Source organism: Myodes glareolus, chromosome 9, assembly GCF_982192425.1.
Source record: "Myodes glareolus chromosome 9, mMyoGla1.1, whole genome shotgun sequence".
NCBI classification, from domain to species: domain Eukaryota; kingdom Metazoa; phylum Chordata; class Mammalia; order Rodentia; family Cricetidae; genus Myodes; species Myodes glareolus.
In genome coordinates this window covers 47,603,468-47,627,905 of record NC_142034.1, presented here as the reverse complement: position 1 = coordinate 47,627,905, position 24,438 = coordinate 47,603,468, and the positions used below count along the sequence as shown (strand labels likewise).

At 43.2% G+C, this 24,438-nt stretch overlaps 1 protein-coding gene across 2 annotated transcripts in view; it reads left to right on the top strand.

The window, feature by feature from the left end:
- The first annotated feature begins 4,981 nt into the window (after nt 1-4,981).
- Nucleotides 4,982-24,438, top strand: part of Ywhae (tyrosine 3-monooxygenase/tryptophan 5-monooxygenase activation protein epsilon) — a 35,632-nt gene continuing 16,175 nt past the window's right edge. For both annotated transcript variants that reach the window (XM_085695336.2, XM_087910304.1), the window contains exon 1: nt 4,982-5,154. In XM_085695336.2, coding sequence (XP_085551462.1) covers nt 5,091-5,154 — 64 coding nt within the window. In that variant the 5' untranslated portion in view covers nt 4,982-5,090. The remainder of the gene's footprint in view (nt 5,155-24,438) is intronic.

Here is a 24,438-nt window from a genome sequence, read left to right as displayed (position 1 = left end):
AATGGTTGTGAGCCACCACGGTAGTTGCCGGGAATTAAACTTAGGACCTCTGTAAGAGCAGCCAGTGCTCTTAACCTCTGAGCCATCTCTTCAGTCACCCACTCTATTTTTAAAAAGAAATATCTCAACAAAACAAAACAAACAACCAATAAAAGAAATATGTATGGGGGCCTTTTCAAGATTAATACAAACTGGCTTCAAACTGTACATCATTCTGCCTCAGCTTCCTGAATGCTGGGAGTACACAATTGTGGTACCATACTTGGCTTAGTTGTTTAAATAAAGTTTGCCCGGGACAGTCTTGGTGAACACCTTTAATCCCAGCACTTGAGAGGTAGAGGCAGGCGGATGTGAGTTCGAGGCCAGCCTAGTCTACAGAGCTAGTTCTAGGACAGGCTCCAAAGCTACACAGAGAAACCCTGCTAAAAGAAAGAAAGAAAGGAAGGAAGGAAGGAAGGAAGGAAAGAAGGAAGGAAGGAAGAAAGAAAGAAAGAAGACAGCCAGAATTCTGTGAGTTCAAGGTCAATCTGGTCAGCAAATTGAGTTCAGACTAGCCAGACTAGCCAGCATTATATAGTGAGACCCTATCTCAAAAGAAATTGATAAAATAGACCTTTAAAATGAAAAGATTTGCTTTCACAGCTGGACATGGTGGCCCACACAATCAGTCCCAGCACTCAGGAGGCAGAGTCAGGGGCCATCTCTGAGTCTGAGGTCAGCCTGGTCCACATTGTGAACTACAGATCATTCTATACAGAACTACATAGTAAGACCCAAACACACATTTTCTCCATGTAGACCAAACTGGCCTCCAACTATCTTTTTTGAATTTTATTCATCTATTCATTATCTAATGATACCCTGTGGAATCTGAGAATTGACTTCTGGTTCTCTTGTCCCCAAAGTTCTGTACCCACTGAGCCATCCTGTTGGCCCCTTCTTTAGAGCCTCGCTGCTCTTCTTTTTGAGGAAGGGTCTGTGTTTTGTAGGTTAGCCTGGAACTCTACACTCAAGTGATCCCCAGCTTCCCGAAGGGCTGGGATTATGGGCATGTGGAGAGCCTCTTGGGGTGCAGTTTGCCTGCCACACCTCTCCTTGCCCTTTCTGTTTGGAGACAGTTTCATGTAACTCAGGGAGTGTTTACCTGTTTTTGTCAAACTCCCTGTCTCCCCCCAGCCTAATTGGAATAGTTTAAAATTACATTTTGTAGAACTTGCTTTTTTCCAACTTTTGAAGACTATTTACAGGGGTTGGAGAGATGCGCAGCAATTAAGAGCACTGGTTGCTCCTGTAGGGAACCTGGGTTCAGTTCGCAGCACAATATGGTGTCTCTCAACCATCTGTTACCACAGGATCCAAGGAAGCTCCCTTCTGGTCTCCAAGGACCCTAGACATACATGATGCATACCTACATACAGGCAAAACCACTATAAACATAGTTACAATAAATAAATCTTAAAAAAAAAACCAACCTGACTACAGCAAGTGAAACACAGTTGCCTAAGTGATATAATACTCTTAATATCTTGATTGCTAGGAAAATACACCTTGTGATACCCAGGGAGGGTTTATGCTTGATGTGTAGCTGAGGGTGGCCTCAAACTCCCAATCTTCCTGCCTCGTTGTCTTCAGTGATGGGATTGCAGGTATGTACCACCACACCAGGTTTATCAGTCCTCCTTTTTAATTCCATACTTGTCATTCTACCAGTGTAATCTTTGGGGAACCTCAAAACGTCATGGCCTAACAGAACTAATGTTTTTCTCTGTATTCTATCAGTCAGCAACTCTCCTTAAATTTCTGCTCTTCATTATTATTATTATTTGTATTTTTTTGAGACAGGGTTTCACTATGAAGCCCTGGCTGTTCTGGAACTTGCTTTGTAGACCAGGCTGGTTTGGAACTCAGAGATCCACCTGCCTCTGCCTTCCTAGTGCTGGGATTAGAGGTGTGTGCCACCACCTGTTGCCTGCTTGTTTGCTTTTTAGACAGAGTGTTACTTTCTTGCCCAAGTTGGCCTGGAACTGGAACTATGTAACCAAGGCTGGCTTCAAGGTCATGGCAACCCCCCTGCCTCAGTCTCTCAGGGCAGTGATTCTAAGTGTGAGTTACCATATTCAGCTCTGTATTTCTATTTTTTTGTTGTTGTTGTTATTGGTACTGTTCCTCTTTCCCATGACAGGGTGGAAAGATGGGAAGTCAACTTTTGCATTATTTCCCATAGCTGGTTGTTGACAGAAGTTTCTGTCCTACCTTGTCCCTCAGCTGTTCAGTCCCGAACACACAGAGGCCTACATTAGTTATAATTTGGTTGGCCTAATAGCTCAGGCTTCTTATTAACTAACACATCTTGTATTAACCCATAATTCTTGTCTGTGTTAGCTACATGGCTTGGTACCTTTTATCAGTGAGGTGTTCTCATCTTGCTTCCTCTGCATCTGAGTAATGACTGAAGACTCTGCCTTTTCTTTTCCCAGAATTCTCCTGTTCTGGTGGCCCTGCCTATACTTCCTGCCTGGCTACTAGCCAATCTACATTTTATTAAACCAATACAAGTGACAAATCTTTTTTTTTTTTTTAAATATTTATTGATTTATTATGTATACAATATTCTGTCTGTGTGTATGCCTGTAGGCCAGAAGAGGGCACCAAACCCCATTACAGATGGTTGTGAGCCACCATGTGGTTGCTGGGAATTGAACTCAGGACCTTTGGAAGAGCAGGCAATGCTCTTAACCTCTGAGCCATCTCTCCAGCCCCCCAAGTGACAAATCTTTACAAGATACAAGACCATTGTCCTACAGCAACTGGTCCCCTACAAAGTCTTGTGGCTTTTCTGTGATGCTATTCCTGTTCGTCCTTTCCTCCTTATCCAGGGGCTATTATAGAGTACCTTTTGCTTATATTTTGTAATATGATAAAATTTACCATTCCTGTTCATTACTGCTTTGTTTTACTGAAATGTTTTCTTTTTCTCTGTGTGTTTTGAGGTAGGGCATTATTATAGTCCAGGTTGGCCTAGAACGTGTCACATTCCTCTGCCTGTTTCTACAGTGCTGGAATTATAGGTGTGCATCACCATTTCTGCAAATATGCAACACTCTTCCTAAGTCTAATCATGATTATTTCACCTTCCACTTGGAATCGGCAAAATAGAGCTCACCTGAACAGGACTATAACTCAGTGGTAAAGCACATGCTGGAGGCACTGGGGTCAGTCCCCAGCGCTTGGACAACAACAAAATAATATTATCCCCCCCCCCTTTTTTTAATATGTGTAGCCCGGGCTGGCCTCGAACTCGTGATCCTCCTGCCTCTGCCTCCTTCAACAAATCCTACTGGCGTGCGCCACCACAACCGGCTAATATTTCCCTTCTGTTCACAGACTAAAATACATACCTCGTGGCTTGTGACCTCAGCCCTATCATAATTTGATTACAATCTTTTTTTTTCTCTTCAAGACAGGTTTGCTCTGTGTAACAAATTTGCCTGTCCTGGAACTCGCTTTGTAGACCAGGCTGGCTGAGAATTCAGAGAGATCCTCCTGCCTCTGCCTCCAGAGTGCTGGGATTAAAGGTGTGCATCACCAACTGTCCAGTCAATTCTAACCTTTATATTTCTTTTTTAAAGGTTTATTTATTATGTATACAGTGTTCTGTCTGCATATATGCCTACAGGCCAGAAGAGGGCACCAGATCTCATAGATGGCTGTGAGCCATCATGTGATTGCTGGGAACTGAACTCAGGACCTCTGGAAGAATAGTCAGTGCTCTTAACCTCTGAGCCATCTCACCAGTCCCAACCTTTATATTTCATACTTATTTTGAGGCCCTTTTCCTCCATGGCTCAGTGACAGATATTAAGGTATTGAAAATCCACTGGGAAGCAGAATATGATGGCCATTGCCATTGAGGATTATTTATTTCTAGCTATTTAATGTCAGTTTGCTCTTATGACCCCTCTGGTGCACCTTGCACTCCAAACTAGGCATGCCAGTTTCTTTTTCCCTTTCCCCTTGAGTCAGGGTTTCCCTATGTAGCATGGTTTGGCTTCAAGTGCCTTATACTTAATCCAACCTGCTTCAGCCTCTGCCTCTATAGTACAGGTGGGGAGGGGGGATATGTACCACATGCATGTTTAGGAAAAACACTTCTCACCCTCCCCCCATCTCTTTCTCACACACACACTTCTTTTTCCTTTTGAGATGGGGGGGTGTGTGTGTCTCACAGTGTAGCCCTGGCTAACCTGAAATTCGTTTTGTAGATCAGGCTGTTCGCAAACTCAGAGATCCCTTTGCTTCCTTAATGCTAAGATTAAAGGCATGTGCCCCTAAGACAAAACCAGGAACTTTTTGCTTTGTTTTTTAGAGGCAGGGTTTCTCTGAGTAGCCTTGGCTGTCCTGGAACTGTGTAGACCAGGCTGGCCTCGAGTACTTATAGAAAGCTGCCTGCCAATGCCTTCCAAGTGCAGCTAAAACCAGGGACTTTTAACAAAATCCTATCTATGATGGACCAAAGTGATAAAATACGGCTCAAGGGGAGAAGAAAAACTTACAGTGTGTGAGCAAGAGAAAAGATGATGCGTGAAAACCGAAGCCCTCCCTTGTTCACCTGTCAATTCTTTACATAGAGGTTAAAAGGACTTGAAAGAGGCGTACGGATGGGAAAAGCGTGCACAGTAAGTGGCCTGAGGTTGCAAGAACCCATGAAGTCTCTCGCTCTGTGTCACCGAGCAGGCTACTAGCCCAGCCTAGGCCGACCTTGCCTCCAGCTTCTCGGGCTCTCCGGGGCCGTTCTTCTTCCCAGTCGCAGTTCCCGCCTTGCTGCTGGGCCGCCCGCTGAACCGACGGAGGAGGGGCGTCAGGCGTGCTGATTCCAGCCTTTTCTGGCGCCGAACTCCCGGACCCGCCCCGCCGCGCCAGTTGCCAGGGAGCGGTTGCCATAGAGCTGAGCAGTTGTCCGCGTGCGCAGGCGGAAGTCCCGGATTGAGGCGCCGCCATTTTTACTGCTCGGACGCGGAGCGAGAAGCTGAGAGTCGGAGACGCTATCCGCTTCCATCCGTCGCGCAGACCCTGCCGGAGCCGCTGCCGCTATGGATGATCGGGAGGATCTGGTGTACCAGGCGAAGCTGGCAGAGCAGGCCGAGCGATACGACGGTGAGTTGGGGGGGTGTCGGGGGGCTGGAAGTCTCGGACCCTCCGCCGCCGCCCACAGAGGCCGGGAACCGGAGACAAAATGGCGGCATCGTCTCCGAGCCTGGCTCGGGACGTGGGTCGGGAAGCGGGAAATGGCTTGCGGGCTCCCGGGGCGGTGGGAGTCTCTGGGCGCAGGGATTTGACCCCTCCGGTGTCCTTAGCTTGCAGACGCTCGCCAGCCAGCAGGCCGGGGTGGAGGGTGGAGGAGTTGGTTGTAAAATGGCGGCTGAAGGGGGAGGGCGAGTCCCCGGGCGGGGGAGGGGGGAGGAGATGGCGGGTGCCTTGTCCCGGCGCGCAATCCCCACGGGAGCTTTGGGGACCGCGGCGGGATGTGGAGGACAATCGGGTGGGGTGATGTGAGGAGCAGCACCGGCCGCTCGGGAGAGGGCGGAATCCAGGGAACTGTAGCGCGGGCGCCTTTCAGGGAAATATGGCGGGTGGGGGCGGTGGCTTTTCCCCGGAGGCCCAGTGTGGGGCGGCGGCCGTGGAGCCTCACAAAGGAGAAGCCTCGGGAGCGGACAGCTACTTTGGGCTGGTGGTGGGGAGTCGTCTTTGGTGAGGGCGGAGTGTGTGGAAATCACTGCGGATCATCCTTGGGTGGAGGCAGGCGGAGATGCTGCGATTGGATTTCTTCCCGTAGGCCGGCGCACCTCGGAGTTGAGGGCTTTGGGGCTTTTCTGCCTCGCCTCCTTCCGGGGAGGTGTAGGACCTCACTCATGCAACGTTTTGTTCTCACTCACGATACCCCAAAGTTCCTGCGTTTTCTTTGTTTATTTGTTTGTTTTTTTGTTTTTTCAACCCTCAGAAGCATCGAGTTCTAATGGGAAGACTACTACAGGAGACTGAGCTTGCTAGGACTCTTTAGTACTTACTGAGTGCCCTTTATAGTGCCCGTGCCTCAGTCTACTCGTTTGTAGAGATGACTTTGCCATTCACACTCAGCATTATGACACATGGCAAGACCTGTTGAAAAATAGTTAATTCAAGTAAAATGCGTGTTGCTTGGTTTGGGGATCTTAACCTATTTTGAGCACTCGGTTGAGACTTGGGAATTTTGAATTAGGAGATCGTCTCTTTTTTTTTTTTCTATTTTATGACTTCATTGTTGCAAGACTGGGATTCGAACCCAGGGTGGCATGCATGCAAAGCAAGTGCTCAAGTATTTCGATACATTCTAACTCTCTAATCCATTTTAAGCAAGTGGTTTTATGTACACATTTTAATAATTACTCTTTGTTCATTCTGACACCCCCTCACCCTCGGGTACTGTAACCCAAACCCTTGTACATGCTAGGTCAGTGCTCTTTGTCAGTAATCTGTATCCTTAGCTCGTGCTAATTTGAGTTTTTTTTTGTATTTCATCGAAATATCCATTGTGTTTAGTAGTTGTAGGCAGTTTATATATTTTTATGCCTTTCTTCCCCTAATTTTGTTCCTAGATACTTGAGTTAGGCAATATTCATCGAACTAATATTTTAAAAGTGACAAATAGCATATACTGTTCCTGTGATTTATTTACTCATTTATTTTTGAGGTAGGGTCTCACTGTGTCGCTGTCTGGAAACCTCACTCAGTATGTAGACCAGGTTCGCCTTGAACTCACCAACATCCACTTCCAGTCTGCTTCCCTAGTGCTCAGATTAAGGGCATGTGCACTAAGGCAGGCAGGTTCTTGTGATTCTGATGTTTGGGGGCTAGGGTGGGATGAGACATGATTGGAACTAAGTGCTGTGATCTCTCCCATTTTTTTCCAAATTACTTAAGCCACTTGTTTTCCAAAAGTTAGATCAGACCCTTCTCCTTGAGTGCCCCTTTGTCCTGTCACAGCTTTTGAACTAGTCTTGTTGGAGATCACTGTTCCAGTGTTTGGAAAATAGAACAGAAGACCTCCAAACCTCCAATTTAGGAAAGCTACTGAACTAAATTTTGTCTTACAGATTTAAGTTGCTGTTTGTACTGCTCTAGGCTCCTGTTGGGAGTGGGAGGAGGTGGGATGGGGAGAGTACAAACTCAGCTCAAGGTCAACCTTCATTTTTAGTGTCTATAGCCAGGATAGTTTGCTGGTTCTGGAAGTTTCTCCTTACCTCCCCAAAGAAGTGTCTCTTAATCTAGTGTCCTTGGGAGGAAACATGAAATTACATTTGAAGACTGTTTGTGGGGATTTAGGCTTTGTGTGAATGTGATAACACCCCCCCTCTCCCCAAAAAAAGGAGGTATGGGGGAAGCTTTTTGGTTTGTTTCTAAAAGTCATTTTTAGAAAGGATTTGGAAGTTTATATATGATTGTAGCTTCCAAATAAATGACAAGTTAATATTAAGTCATATTTGAGATTTGATTGCTGAGGACTTTTGACCAAAGCCTGGTATTGTTGATTATTGAACATAGGAGTGTACACAAGCCATTTAGTGACTATTTATTATGTCTCCTTTTAGTCTCTAAAGGAGGAAAGGAAATAAAATAGGAAGCACTCTTGTGATTTGGCATGAGGAAGGGATTCAGTAGAAAGGGAGAGGAGAGAAGGCAGTCAAAGGAAACTCCTATACTGACTGCAGTGATTCAGCCTGGTTTGTGTAGCAGAAGTGGTTCTAGAGAAGTGACCAAAAGTCAGATACTGGGTGTAGTGAGAATGCATTGGAATCCTGAGTTCTGGGTACTTAGATATAAACGATGGGCATTTTCACTGACCTTCCTTCTTATTACTGTCCTAGAATCTAGTGCCAAAAGTATCTTTCACTCTCCCTGTAGGGAATTGAAATCAATTTATGTAGATATTTAATGGCCTTGGAAGAGGATGAGAAGCTTGTTTCAAGAACAGAATCATTTAGGGGTCTGTGTAGGAAATATCAAAGCTTGAGACTTGCTCTGTTCACTTTAATATGTTTAATCTCTCAATCTCTCCCCTCGTTCCCCCCCCCCCCCCCCGAGTCTCTAAAGAGTCCTGACTGTCCTAGAATTCACTGTATAGACCAGGCTGGCTTTGAACTCACAGAGACTCTCCTGTCTCTGCCTCAAGAGTGTTGGGGAGTGCTCTATCATATTTGCCTTATGTGGTAGTGCTTTTTTTTTTTGCCATTTTCTAATCTTCATCTTGCTTGGATCGCTCAGTGGCGCTTAGTATGGTGGCATATCCCTTTAAACTACACTTAGTAGATAGGGGAAGAGGCTCTCAAGTTCCAGGCTAGCCTGAACTATGAAATCCTGTCTGAAGAAGAGAAATTAGCCAAGTGGAATGACACCTATTTTCAGTTCCAGCACTGAGGAGGCAGATGCAGGCAGATCTCAGAGTTCTTGGCCAACCAGAGTTACATTGAGATGTGTGTGTGTGTGTGTGTGTGTGTGTGTGCGCGCGCGCACGTGCACAAGGTTGCGGGAGGGGGGTTGGTTTTCGAGACAGGGTTTCTCTGTGTAGCAGTCCTGGCTACCCTGGAACTCATTTTGTAGACCAGGTTGGCCTCAAACTCACTGAGATCTGCCTGCCTCTGCCTCCCAAGTGTTAGAATTAAAGGCGTGTGCCACCATTGCCTGGTGAGTCTTTATCTTTTAGACTTGTTTATTCAGGTACCTGAAAACACTCTTTCCACTTCCTCCCCTCCTCTCAATACCCTCCCGAGTCTTTATCTTTTAAAAAAGAAGAAATTAATTGGCTCTGTGGAGTGTGGCTTGTGGGCCCCCCCATGGTCACTTGGGTCATTCTTGAATACTGAAATACCAGAAATATATCTGTTTTGAGTCATTGACTTGAGAACTGTTTAAAACACCAAAGCCTCATTTCTTTCTTTCTGCTTTTTCGAGACAGAGTAACAACCCTTGTAGAACTAGCTCTTGTAGACTAGGCTGAGCTTGAACTTACAGAGATCCTCCTGTCTCTGCCTCCCTAGTGCTAGGACTAAAGACATGCACCAGTACTGCCCAACTCCAAAGCTCATTTCTAAGAACAAACTGATAGGGAAGGATAAGGGAACAAACAATTACTTATTTATTCACCCATCCATTTATTTGTTTAGAGGCACGGTCTCACTATGTTGACCTGGAATTCACAGAGGTCCTCATTTTGTGTGCAGTCATGTCCACCTCTGCCTTCCTTTACAAGGAATGCTCATCACAGGTGGGGGTCCTATACACCATAATCCCAGTGCTCCTAAAGACAAAAACTGGATAATTTGGAGTTGAAGGTCAGCATCAGCTACATGTAATTTGCAGTTACACGACACTGTCTCTCCTCCAAAATAAAGGGATGTTGTTGTTTTTTTTTAAAAAATATTTATTTATTTATTATGTATACAATATCCTATCTGTGTGTATGTCTGCAGGCCAGAAGAGGGCACCAGACCTCATTACAGATGGTTGTGAGCCACCATGTGGTTGCCGGGAATTGAACTCAGGACCTTTGGAAGAGCAGGCAATGCTCTTAACCACTGAGTCATCTCTCCAGCCCCGGGATGTTGTTTTTGTACATTTCAGATTTGTTTGTTTTTGAGATAGCATTCTCTGTTTAGTCCTGTGCTGTCGCACTCATCTGTAGAACAAGTTGGAACTCGGATCTCCGCCTGCCTTTGCCTCCTGAGTGCTGGGATTAAAGGTGTGCACCACCACCGCCAGGCTACACTTCAGATTTTTGTATAGTATTGTGCATGTTCTTTGTCTTACACAACTTGGGGATATCATGAGTTGATGAATCACTGTTATTTAAAGTGATTTCTTACTACTGTGGATGTTCTCTAAACTTTCTGTTTATTTTAAATTTTGTGTGGTTTTTGTTTTGTTTTTTCCAGACATAGTCTCACTATGTAGCTCCGATTGTCCTGGAACTCACTCTGTAGACCAGGTTGTCCTTGAACTCATAGAGATCTGGCTGCCTTTATCTCCTGAGTCCTTGATTAAAAGCTTTCACAACTATGCCCAGCTCTGTATGAGTTGGCATGTACTGTGGCACATGTATGGAGATCAAAGGACAACTAATGGAAAACTGTTGTTTCCACCACGTAGATCCTGGAGGTTGAACTCAGGTGGTCAAGCTCGATGGCAGGTGTCTGAGCTGTCTCACAGGCCCTCTTTTCACTTAAAGGGCTGCTTTGATTTTCTGTGTGTGTTGCCTTCTTTGTACCACATTCATGCTTGGTTCCTGCAGAAGTCAGAAGAGGACATTGAATCCCCTGGAATTGGATTTACAAGTGGTTGTGAGCCACCATGTGTGTGCTGGTAGTCAAGCCTGGATCCTCTGCAAGAATAAGTGTTATTAACCACTGAGCCACTCTTCCATCCTCTTTCATTAAAAAAATTCTGAAGCAGGGCCGTGGGACTCATGACTAATCCCAGTGGGGGGCTGAGGCAGGAGGATGTAAATCTTAGCAATTAAGCCAGACTTGGTCTTAAAGTAGAAACAGGGCTTAAGTATGTTGACTCAGTGATTGAATGCCTGCTAAACACAGGCAAGGCGCTGGGTTAATTTGCTGGCTGGGGGAATAAAAGCAGAAGCACATGAAAACGGACCTTTGATAATTTGCTATCTTGGTCAAGAGAATAGGTCATTTACTATTATTCCCTGGTCCTGGAAGCCCAGGGCCGTGCACATGATAGACAAGTGCTTACTTCTGAGCTACTTCCCAGGTCTAGGTGGTATTTTAACATTTCTATCTGATATACTAAGTGCAATTTTAGTTCAGTAAATTCATGTATTATAAGTTGATTTTGAGTACTCTGATGTGATCTGAAGCAGTTTTTTAAAGGGACCGTTAGACTGATATTGCTAGTTTTCCTACATTTCAAAGCTATTTGTATCTAAACTAGTAACAGACTGCATAAAGGATAAATTCTAGATCTTAATAATATTCAGGCCATTTTCATAGGAATGTTTGTATAACAGTGTTGAGAAACAATATTATTTCCATTTTAGTGATTCGAAAAATGAGTTGGTAGTGTAGTTCATTACCAGGGTGGTGATGTAGGCCTGTAGTCCCAACACTCAGCATGAGGGAGATGACGCAAGGAGGAACGAGAATTCTAGTCTAGTTTGATGTTCATAAGGAGACGCTGTCTCAAAAGAACAAAAAAGAGTTCCTCCATATGGCTATATGTGTGTATATGTACACATGTGTGTGTATATATCCAATGTGTATGTGTACATATACAATGTGTATTTGTCAAATAACACATAGAGCCAGACCACATGGTAAACCAGTGTGCTCTCCTCCGTCCTCAGAGAGGGCATATGGAATTGAGTAAGGAAGTACTGAGTGTGTGTGTAGTGTGCTTGTTTCTTTACTAGATTTGAAATGTTTTTACCCCTCCTGCATTTTTGAGACAGGGTTTCTCTGTGTGACCTTGACTGTTCTGGAATTCATAGGCTGGCCTTGAACTCAGAGATAAGACTGCCTCTGCCTCCTGCAGGCTGGGATTAAAATGTGCCACAATGCCTGACAAAATAGTATTTTTTTCTTAAGGATTTATTTCCTGTGCATAGGTATTTTGCTTGCTTGTATGTGCACCATGTGCCTACCTGGTACCCTTGAAGGTCAAAAGAGGATGTCAGATCACCTGAAACTGAAATTGCACATGGTTATGAGCCACCATGTGGGTGCTGGGAGCTCAGCCCTGGACCTCTGCAAGAACAGCAAATTCTTAATCTCTGAGCGACCTCTCCAGCCCTGTGGTATCTGTTTTTTGAGACTGGGTCTTGCCATGTAACCCAGCTTTGCTTTGAATTGGTGACCCGCCTCTTGAGTGCAGGCAACAGCACCACCCCAGGCCAGGTTATGCTTATGACTTTTCAAGAACTTACTGATATTTATGATTTACCTGAAGATAAAGTATCTTAGTATTTTTCTATAGAAATCTGATCTTCAAAATTACATTTTAAGGCATAATGAATAGGGATTTGTGTGGGTTCACATTTAGGGTTCATGACATCCCTCTTTCTTTCTGGTACTGTGGGTCAGTGAAGAGATACTCTCCTCATTGAGTTCAGCCTAGGCTCAAACTTGCCCTCCTCTCAAATTCCTGAGCCACTAGGGGTAGGCTGTACCAACCAAGGTTCCAGTCTTTCTTAAAAACCCTGGTTGAGCCAGGCAGTGGTGGCACATGCTTTTAATCCCAGCATTTGGGAGGGCAAAGGCAGGTGGATTTCTGAATTTGTGGCCAGCCTGGTCTGCAGAGTGAGTTCCAGGACCACCAGAGCTAAAGAGAAACCCTGTCTTCAAAATCAAAACAAAACAAGAAAATCCTGGTGGCACGTGCCTTGTGCCTTTAATCCCAGCACTTTTGAGGTAGAGGCAAGAGGCACTCTGCTAGAGGCCAGCCTGATTTCATAGTGCGTTCCAGGCCAACCAGTACTTAATGTAAGAAGGTCTTTGACCTTCTTGGTCTGCTCACAGCAAAACCCCTCTTTTCATACATCCTTTAAAATCTTAAAAACTAAACAAAAAGCCAGTAGGTGGTGGCACACGCCTTTAATCCCAGCACTCAGGAGGCAGAGGCAGGAGGATCTCTTGAGTTTGAGGTCAGCCTGGTCTTTAAGAGCTAGTTCCAGGGCAGGCAACAAAGCATCACAGAGAAACCTGTCTCGAAAAACCAAAAAGAAAACAAACAAAAAACAAAACTAAATCCCCTGATATGTCAGTGTCTCTTGACTGTAGCTAATGCCACACATTTATACAGAGCATTGCTAAAATATTTTTCCTTTTTTTATTTCTTACATGTGAATGTCTTCAACACATGTGGACCATTTTTGGAGGGGTGATATGGTATATAATTAGTATTCCAAATGGCCCAGATATAATAGAATCTGATAGAATGTAAAGTAGAATCCACTAGGAGGTAGCAATTAACAGTACTTGCTACAGTTAAGTACTATTTCATGCTAGTTGTTTTTTTTTTTTGGTTTTTTTTTTTGTAAACGTAAGTTTTGGAGCTAGAACTTGAGTCCTTACGCTGTATGCAGGCTCTTGATGGACTAAGCTTTCTTTCCAGTCTCTATTTTTATTTTATTTTTGGTGATGATAGGGTCTCTCTCCTTGGTTGACCTGCAATTTGCTTTGTGAATCTGACTCACTTTGAACTTCTGACAATCATTCTGCCACCTCTGCTGAAGTAGTGGAATATTACACATGTGTTCTTTCATGCCCAACTAATTTTTTTTTTAAGGCAGGGTCTCACTGTGTAGCCCTGGCTGGCCTGGTACTTGCCATATTGTAGACCCAGGCTAGCCTTCAGTTCACGAGATCTACCTGCCCCTGCTGTGCGCCACCATTTTTATTTTGAGACATGGGTTTTGTTTCCAGTCATATGTCACCATGCCTGACTAGTTTTCTCATTTAAATGAAAATTTCCCAGGGCTAGAGAGGTGGCTTAGAGGTTAAGAGCGCCGGCTGTTCTTCTAGAGGACTGTGGTTCAATTCCCAGCATCCACATGGCAGCTCACAGCTTTATTCAGTTTTAGGGGATCTGATACCATCACACAGACATACATGTAAGCAAAACCCTAGTGCATATAAAAAAAAAAAAAGAAAATCATCAAAAAAAGGATTTCCTAAACTTTTTCCTCTATCACAGATACTATAAATCTGAGTTCTGAGAACTTTGGTTTCCTTCAAATTTTGTGGAAAATAAAATGGATCAAAAGAAAATTAAAACACTTACAGTTGTCTCACTCTCCAAAGTGGGAATGGGAAGTCAAGGAAATTACAGTTGCTGACAGTAGACATACCAGCTATTCAGTCTGATTGTAGTGTTAGGGGCAAATATGCTGGTTTTAGTTTGCCTTGAGCTGTATGGTGGTTTGAATAGGTATGTCTCCCTAGACTCACTCTCAAAGGGAATGGCACTATTAGGAAGTATGGCCTTATTGGAGGACGTGTGTCATTGTGGGGATGTGTCTTGTCTTATGTTCAAGCTATGCCCTGTGTGGGACATAGACTTCTGCTGCCTGCTTATCAAGATGTAAAACCCACAGCTCCTTCTCTAGCACTGTCTACTACCTGCATGCTGCCACTCATACCATGATGATACTAGACTAAACCTGAAATTGTAAACCGGCCCCCGTCAGTATTTGCCTTTTTATAAAACTTGGGTGTTGCCGTGGTTATGTGTCTTCACAGCAATAGGAACCCAAAGTAAGACAGGCTAGTACTTTCTTTTTCTTTTTTCCTTTTTTGATATGGTTTCTCTCTGTAGACCAGGCTGACCTTGAACTCACAGAGACCCTTAAGTGCCGGGCTTAAAGGTGAGGCATGCACCACTACCTCCTGGCTTTAACTACTACTCTTATGCTATTTTGTCATGAATCTAAATCCATGGACCACAGTCCAGCTGGGCTGTGGTGATATATGCCTTTAATCAAAACACTTCGGAAGCAAAGATTGGGGGATCTTAAATAATAAGTTCGAGGTGTGCTGAGGTTGCATAGTGAAATCCTGCTTCAAGAAAGATAAACAGCCCTGCAAAGCAGGTGCCACTCATTTTTTTCAGATAAATATTTAAGTGAGGGGGCTGGGGACATGGCTCAACAGTTAAGAATGCTTAACTCTTGCAGAGAGTTCAGGCTTGGTTCCCAGCACCCACGTAGCAACTCAGCCAGCCACCTGTAACTCCAGTTTTTGGAATCTGACATACTCTTTTGGTCTCCGCAGTCACCTTCATACACTGGGTGCACATACATCTATACCCAGGAACAAATACTCATAAAAGCAAAGTTTCTCCTTTCCATTCCTCCCCACTTCACTGTTCAAGACAGGTCTCATGTAGCTCACTCAGAATAACCTTGAATTTGTTTCTCAGCTTAGACGGCCTTCAGTGTCTAGGCTGATCCTCTCACTGAAGCACTATTCTTAGTTTCTAATTTTATAATGTGGAAATTGCTTTGGGGGCCTGGGGAGATAGCTCAGTCTATCAAGTGCTTGACATGCAGTTACAGACACTAAGCTTAAGCTCCAGCATCTGGTTATAGCACTGTTGCGTGCTTGTCATTCCAGTATGCTTGTAATCCCCTCTCAGGGGAGGTGGAGACTGGTGAATCCCTGGGGTTTCCTGACAGTTCACCATAGCCTAATTGTTGAACCCTAGAATTTAGTGAGAGAAGTTGTTTTTAAGCAAGGTGGAGCCTGGTGGTGGATCACTGAGTTCAGGCTAATCTGGAGTACAGAGTGAGTTCCAGAACAGCCAGAACTACACAGAAAAATCATGTCTTGAACCCCCTTCCCCCACCACCAAAAAATAAAAAGGGGGAAAAAAACCCCAAAAAATACAAGGTAAATGGATGGTTCCCAAGTAATGACATCTGAGGGTGGCTGAGGGTCTCCACATGTACTTGTATGTAACTGCACATAAGTAAATACACAAGTACGTTATTTCATTGAGTCTTGTTACTTTTGTATGAATGAGTGTGTTGGTTGAGTCTGCTTTCTAGTGGTGAGGCAAGAGGAGATAGTGGAAAGTGGGGCTGCTGAACCCTAGCTGTCATTAAATAGGAGTGAGGGAGCCTTTCCTTAGTCTCAGGACCTGTTCTTGCATATATACTGATGAATTGCCTCTGCCTGCTTGCCTTTCCCTCCTCCCTTCTCATTTCCTTCACCACCACCACCCTCTCTTAGTATGTTGTGTAGGCTGGCCTCAAACTTGATCCCCTTGCTTTTTGCCTCACTTCCTGAGAACTGATATTGCAAGCCTGAGGAATTGCTGTTCTGAAAGAAATTTTGTTCAGTGAGTTTATAAACGAATATTATTTTTCACCGGATGTGTTCACCAGAGAGCAACCTCAGCTGTCATTCCTCATGTACCTTCTCACCCTTTGAGATAGTAGGGTCTTATTAGCCTGTAACTTAAAAAAGTAAGTTATGGCAAGCTCCAGAAATTCTCTAGTCTCTCCATTTCTCTGTTTTTGGGATTGCAAACCATTTATTGTGCTGGGAGTTGCACATAGGACCTTGCACATACTAGTTAAAGTAATCTACCACCGATCCTTTTAGTTTTGAGAGGAATCTTACTGTTGCCCAGGCTGAATTCTTGGCCTCACGTGATCCTGACTCAGCCTTTTCCAACTGGAATTTGCAGATTTTATTGTACTGGGCATTGAACCTAGGGCCTTCTAAGAAGATCACTAGGCAGGCAGATGCTTTCCACTGAGTTAGCTATGTTCTCAGGCTTTTTCTCCTCTTAATGTTATTCTTTTTTCCCCCCTGGGGCTGGAGATTCTGCTTAATGGTATGAGCCCTTTGGCTGTTTCAGAGGATTTGTAGTCCATTCCCAGCACCCACACGGTGGCTCACAACTGTCTTAACTCCAGACCCGGGGAATCTGATAGCTTCTCTGTCCTCTAAGGGCACTGTATGCATGTGATGCAGACATACATGGAGGAAAAACACCCTCTTATTATTAAAAATAATATTTTTTATTAAAAAACTTTTTTAGACTGTGTATGATGCATGTTCATGTATGAACAGTAATGATGGTATACATGTGGAAGTCAGGATAACTTGGTGGAAGTTTGTTCTTTCCTTCTCATAGGTTGGGGAAATCAAACTTAGGTCATCAAGCTGTCTCATTGGGCCTCCTGTGTTTTGAATGAAATGAGATCTCACTGTGTTGCTTATGCCTGATTTGTGTGTATGTTTGTGGGGGGGGAGGCTCAAGTTGTCTTCCCTTAGCCTCTATAGTAGCTGGAACTTCCCAGGTGCCAATGTATTCTATGATGTACCTGGACTGTTTTGCTTTGTATATATGTAAATTTTTTATCTATGGGGTTAAGGGCACAGATCTTACTGTGTGGCCCAGTTTGACTTTGAACTGGTGCTCCTGATACTCTGTCTGACTAGTGCTGATTGTAGGTATGCATCAGAGTTAGCTAAACTAAAGCTTTATAAAAGACTAGTGACTTTACTCAGGAGGTGGAGGCAGAAGGTCAGGAATCGGTATCATCTTTGGCTGCATAGAAGATTCCAGACTATCTTGACTCTAAAAATAAACAAATGGGCTGGAAAGGTGACTTAGCAGTTAAGAGCACTTATGGAAGACCCAGGATTGGTTTCCAGCACTCACATGGAGGCTCACAAACATGTATAACTTCAGTTCCAGGGAATCCTGTGCCCTCTTGGGCACCAGGCATGCAAGTGGTGTACAGACATAACATGCAAGCATAACACTCATATACATAAAATAATTCTAAAGAAACAAAAGGTTGTCATGTATGCATGCCTATAATCCCAATATTTTGTAGGTGGAGGCAAAAGAGGCCAGCTTCTACTGTATAGCAGAATTCAAGGCTAACGTGAATTAGCTAAGATTCCATCTCAAACAATAAACACGTAGCCTAGAGGCTGACCTCAAATTCAGAAATTTGCCTGCCTCTGCTTCCTGATTGCTGGGACTAAAGGGGTATGCCACCACTTGGCTGTGTTGCTTTTTTCTCTCTTCCTTCCCTCCCTCCCTCCCTCCTTCCCTCACTTTTTTTTTTTTTTGGTTTTCTTTTTCAAGATAGGGTTTCTCTGTGTTCTGCCTGGCTCTGCCTCCTGAGTGCTGGGGTTAAAAGCATGCGCTGCCACCACCCAGCTGTGGTGCTTTTTTCTTAATAACCCTGTTCTACCTTTGTTTCAGAATGCTACAAACATTTTTCTTACCTTTTCTGTCTTACATTTTCTGTCTTACAATGTATCACACATTATATAAGTACTATCTCCCAATTTTCTTTCCTTCATTTAAGCTAGGAGAATTGTTGGGCGTTAGTGGTCGTTTATTTTACTTTTGTATGGCTTAGTATATGAATGAGGAAATGTTTGGCAGCTATTTGAGAGTACCTGCTAGCAGTTCAGGAAAGATTAGCAAATAAAAAAGTTTACTAAAGTAGATGCTATAGGCATATAAAGTTGTTTTCCTGTCGACATTGAACAACTTGTAGTTTTTTGTGAACACATTTTAAAAACTTAAAAATTGACTAGATTTTGTGTAGGTGATCAGGAGAACTTAAACTTCATGTGTACATCCTGTGTGCGGGTGCTCACAAGGCCAGGGTAGTGGTGGATCCTCCTGAGCTGGAATTACTGACACTTGTAAAAGCTGCCTCTCGAAGGGAGTGGGGAGCAAAATTCTGGAAGAGCAGGAAGTGCTTTTTAACCACTGATTTTTCTCTCCAGTTCTAGCAAGAGGATTTTAGGAATACTTTGTTTTACCCTTAATGAAAACCTTGGAATAGATAGTTGTTATCTCAGATACTTGACTAATTTAGCATCACTTACTAAACTCTGAGGTTTGTTCTGCATTGATTGTACCAGGTGCCTTTTTCCACTTTGGGGATGGTTGACAGGTGATCTTTTGAGACAAGGTCTCCTAAAACCTCCTTTGCTGGGATTGGAAGGATTTCAGCTGTGTACCACCACACCTTTTTAGCCTCTGGAGCTTGTCTTTAGAAACAGCTGTTTGCTTTCAAGTCTTAGAACTTTAGACCTTATAGTGGTTCTTTCTTCACTGTAGCTGCTTGATGCAGTTATTCTCCTGTGTCTGCCTCTACTTTGTTACATTTCAGTTAGCTAATAGTTACTAACTTCTTCTAAACACCTTCCTTCTGGTTTTTGTTTGTTTGAGACAAACCTGCTTCTCTAGTGTGAGGATTAAAGACTTTCACCACCATGCCCAGTTGTCAGTTTTGTTTTTGATTTTCAATTTTTAAAAAACTCATTTTTCTGTTTTTGAGGGTTCATTTTATAGTTCAGGCTGGTCTGGAATTCATGGAGTAGCCCATATTGGCTTTGAATGCATGTCAGTAATTTCCCAAGTGCTTGGCTTTATCTTATACTTTTTGGTAAATGGATATTAACTTTTCCTTGTAAGTGATAATTTCATGTAATACAGTGTAGGAATCACAATATAGTTTGTATTTACTTATTAGAATGATTTTGTGTATATGTATGTCTGTGGTCACTCTTATGTCACAGTACACATGTAGAGATCAGAGGACCTATATCTACAATCTCAAGTGTGGGGCTTACAGGTCAACTATAATACAGTTTAGTTAGGAGGAAAATGTAGCTAAAAAGAATGGTGTGACTAACACAGTAGCTCAGATGGTAGAGTGCTTGCCTGACATGCTTGAAACTGGGTTCAATCTCCAGGACATGTAAGACAGAAAGAGAGGTATGCCCACTCAAGAGGATCCGAAGTTCAAGATTACCCTTCATCACATAGTTGCAAAATGAGTTTGAGGCCACTCTGGGAAGCATGAGATCTTGTTTCAACAAAAGAAAACCAGAGGATTAAAAGAAGGGAATGAGGATGTCAAGTCAGAGCTTCTGTTCTGTGTATCATCAAAGGCAATGATAAAGGGGATTGAGCACTGGACCTTAGAGAGGTCTGAGTTAAAAAGAAAACTGGAACCAGAGTATACAAAGGGCATTATTATTATACCTAGCTTCTAAGGACTGCACTTAACATGGACGTGGTCCATGCTCAGTAGTACCCTTGCTATAGTACACTTGTGGACATTCTTTTTATGCTTTGGCCTGAGTTTGTCAGTCGATTCATCTTTCTGTCCTGACTTTATTTATGTTTTGAAGACAGTTTCAGGTTGGCCTTGAATTTGTTGTGTGCTTAGCCAAGAATGACTGAATTCCTGGTTGCCATATTCCATGTCCCATGTGAATACATCTGACCTTTTTTGTTGTTTTCTCTTGTTTTTAAAGGTTTATTTATTTGTATATCTGTGCCTTCTTGAGTTTATTTGCACCACTTATTTGCTGGTGCCCATGGGGTTCAGAAGAGAGTGTTACATCCCTTGGAACTGGAGTTACAGGATGGTTGAGCCACCCAGTGTGGGAGTTAGCGACCAAACTTGATCTTCCGAAAGAGCAGAAATCAAATGGCAAGGTTGTCTCTAATTCTTTATTTTGTTATGTTTGAGACCTTTTTTTTTTTTTTTTTTTTGTGGTGGTTTTTGTTTTTCCAAGATAGGGTTTCTCTGTCTTGACCAGGCTGGCCTTGAATTTAGAGCTCCTCCTGCCTCTGATTCCCAAGTGCTGGGATTAAAGGTGGTGTGCCACCACCACCCAGAATTTAAGACTGGATTTTCCTCTATCCTAGACTAGCTTCACACTGGCAGCCTTCCTGGTGTTGGGATTTCAGGGATATACTGCTGTGACTGGCTTCTGTAATGCTTATAAATGATTTGGAAGGATATTCACATGAGTGCAGCCTTTTGTTTCGTTTCATTTTGTTTTGAGCCAGGGTCTCACTGTGAAGCGCTACTTGTCCTGGAACTCACTATTGTGGAGCAGTCTATGCTGGCCTCTAATTCAGAGATCCTCCTGTCTCTACCTTTTGAGTGCTAGGATCAAAAGCATGTTCTACCATGTGTTAGTCATAGCTTTTCATTGTTGTTTTTGTTTTGAGAAACGGTTTCTCTGTGTAGCCTGGATCTCTGTCTTTAGACCAGACTGGCATTGAACTCAGAGATTCGCCTACCTCTACCTGCTCAGTGCTGGGACTAAAGGCATGCACCACCATGCCCAGTAATGTGAGTATAACTTTTAAAGAGTGATGACATGACAGATTTTGAGCAAGTTTAAACAGAATAGTTTATATCAAGTTTGGCAGAGATTTATTTATTTATTTAGAGACAGGGTTTCTCTGTAGATTTGGACCCTGTCGTGGAACTAGCTCTTGTAGACCAGGCTGGACTTGAACTCACAGAGATCCGTCTGCCTCTGCCTCCCGAGTGCTGGGATTAAAGGCTTGCTCCACCACCACCCGGCGAGATTTTATGTTTAAAAAGCATCCCATTCCCAAAAATAAAACAAAAAAACCCCAAACCGTGTGGTGGCTCACACCTTTAGTCCCAGCACTTGGGAGGCAGAGGCAGACCTGGTCCACAGAATGAGTTTCAGGACACTTAGGAGGCTCTGTTACACAGAGAAACCCTGTCTCAAAAAATGTCCATTTGAAAGTTGCTTCTCGTGAATAACTCTAAGCAAACAAGTCCAGGCAGAAGTCCAGGTCTGAGAGCTTCAGCTGGCAAGGCTTGGTCATCCATCAGTATGCCAGGCAAAATGAGATTTATTTAATGTGGGTACATTAGGAAAAGTAATTTCTAGTGCCTAGTGACACCAAGTCTACCTTGGAGTATCGATGGAGTAATGCCTTAATTTCTGAACCACACATCTTCAGAAATATTTTTGGTTGGAGGTGGAGCTCAGGTAGTAGAGTACTTGCCTAGCATTGTGTGAAGACATAGGATGGATCCCCTGTGCAAAACCATGTAGTGCTACATGCCTTTGCTACCAGCAGTCAAGCTGGAAATAGCACCTGAAAGTCAAGGTGAGCCTGGGACATGTGAAATTCTGTCTCAAAAAATAAGTACTATGATTTAAATGTTTTCTTCCTGAATTATTTATATTTTTGGAGTTGGATATCCAATTTATTGTCCGCTGCCATTTTTCAATATTTATATATTTTTATTTTATGTATGTGTATTTTGCCTACATGAATGCATGTGTACAGTGTAGGTGCTTGGGAACCAAACCTGGGTCCTCTGCAAGAGCAGCAAGTATTCTTAATCCCTGAACCGTATCTTCTCCAGCCCAATTATTGTGATTTTCAGTATTTTAAATATTTTTGTCATGTGGTGGTGATACATGCCTTTAATCCCAGTACATGGGAGGCAGGCATATATCTCTTTGAGATTGAGCCCATCCTAGTCTACAAAGCGAGTTCCAGGACAGCCAGGACTGTTAAATAGAGAAACCCTGTGTCTTAGTTTGAATGTAATCTCAGAGAGTGGCACTATTAGGAGGACTTTGGAGTGGGTATGGCCTTGTTAGAGGAACTGTATCACTTTTGGGAGCTGGTTTTGAGGTTTCTTATGATCAAGATACTGCCCAGTGATTCAGTCGACTTCCTGTTGGCTGCAATATGTTGAAATGTCTGTCTGCATGCTGCCATGCTCCCCACTATGATTAGGTAATGGACTGAACCTCTGAAACTGTAAGCGATCCCCCTCGATCCCCCTCGATTAAATGTTTGCTTTATGAGAGTTGCCATGGTCATGGTGTCTCTTCACAACAATAACATACCCTAAAACACACTGTCTCAAAAATCACCATCTGTGATAGTGATTCTCATTCTCTTTAACCCCTGTAACCTCAAGTGGCCTTGCACTCAGAACTTAGTGTTTGCTTTTATTGCTCTGAGTTTAAGCAGATTACCTTTGGCTTCAGTTTTCTCTCTTTAAAATCGTGAGATAGTTGGTGAACATTTTTTCCATTTAGAAGTTAAGATTTATCATGAGTGTTCTGGCATTAGGAATATTGATAAGAAGCCATTATGACCTTCAGTTTTATTAGGAATTGCAGAATTAGACCTTGAGGGGAATTTGTCAGTTTGATAATGGATATTTGTATCCTTTAGGTATTTTTTTTTGTAAGCCTAAAGATTGTTAATCTGGGTAGAATATAGTTGAGAGGATTAGTTTTACTGGGCTGTTAAGGAGATATACCAAGGGGCATGAGATGAAGCATTTTTGGTCTCTTTCTTAAAAAAAAAAAGTTTAACTAGCCATGGGGTGGCAAATGCATTTCCAGCAAAGGCAGAAGGAGGTATATCTATGAGTTCCAGAACAGCCAGGGCTGTGTAGAGAGACCCTGTCTCAAAAGTGTGTGTGTGAATATAGATGTTTTGCTTGCATGCATGTATGTATGTGTACTCTGTATGTGCCTGGTGCTCTTTGACGCTAAAAGAGGGTGCCAGATCCCTTGGGACTGGAGTTAGGAGCAGTTGTTACCTATATGTGTGTACTGGGAATTGTACTTCGGTCCTCTACCAGAACATTAACTGTTCTTAGTTCTTAGTTGTTGAGCCATTTCTTTAGCCCTCAAGTCTCTTTCTTAAGCCTGGAGTTTAGCTCAGGGTCTTTAAAAAGTTAATTTTATTTAAAATGTATATGTGTGGATATGTGCATGTAAATGCAGTTTTTGTGGAGAGGGCAGAGGTGTTGAATCTCCTCAGAGCTGGTGTTAGAGTTTATAGATGGTTGTGATTTGCCTGGCATACATGTTGGAGATTGCTTTTTGCAAGATAACCAATAATTTTGGTTCATTTTGCTGTTGTTATGTGCCCCATGCCCAAGATTCACATCTTGAATTAATCAGTAGGGGAGGCAAAGGCATGTAGATCTCTGATTCAAGGCCAGGCTGGTTTACGGAGCAAGTTTCAGGCTAGCCATGGCTATGCAGACAAGCCCTGCTCAAACAACAGCAAAACCCCAAACACAAAACAGTAAAAATGGTCTCACTGTGTAGCCCTGGCTGACTTGGAACTTGCTTTGTATACCAGGCTGGCTTCAAATTTATAGAAATGAGCATGCCTTGGTTTTGTCCAGCTCCTCCACATCCCCACTCCTGAAAAAAAAAAAAAAGACAGTGCCTGCTTTAAGTTGGATGAGTTAGTTGAATGAATAAGAGACCAAAGAACCAAGGTTCAGAGTAAAACTGGGATTGCTTGTAGCTCAGTGGTAGATTACTTGGCTTTAACTACTGTCCCTAGTACAGCAAACAAAAGGTATGTGTGTATGGGATTGGATGAATTAAGTGAAGGTAAATTACATTTGGTTATCTTATCAGTAACCTTAAAACCATAAAGTTGTCTCAGATGGTTGTTCAGCGTAGTGTGGATATCTAACTAGACTGTTAGCACACAGTGGATGATAAATGACCACAGCTCAGCAGGTCTGGTATGTTTGATTTAACATGCCTATTAATGCCTAGAAATTATGTTTCAGAATTTTCATGCAATAGTGATTTTCAGCCAGCATTCCCTGTCCTCAAGTTATCAAAAGTCTCATAGAGGGTCTGGAGGGATGGTTCAGTGGTTAAGAGCACTGACTGTTCTTCTCAGCATCCCATTGACAGCCACCTGCAACTCCAGTTTCTGATGCTGCCTTCTAGCCTTTGACACCAAGTGCACTTGTAATTCATAGACATACTTGCAGGCAAAACACATAAAAACTAAGAAAAAAAACAGGATCAAATGGAGTGGGGCATTTCTTTAATCTCGGCACTCAGCAGACAAATGTAAGGCGATTTGTACAAGTTTGTTTCCAGCCTAGGCTACATAGCAAGACCTTGCTTTACTCACCTGCCCCTCAAAAAATAGTTACAGAAAATGTGTTCATGGTCTGCAGGATTTGAGTTTAATCCCTAGAACCCATGTGATGGAAGGAGGAGGTCTGTTACCTTCAAGTAGTGAGCCAGTCATGAGTGATCCAGTCTGGTTCAA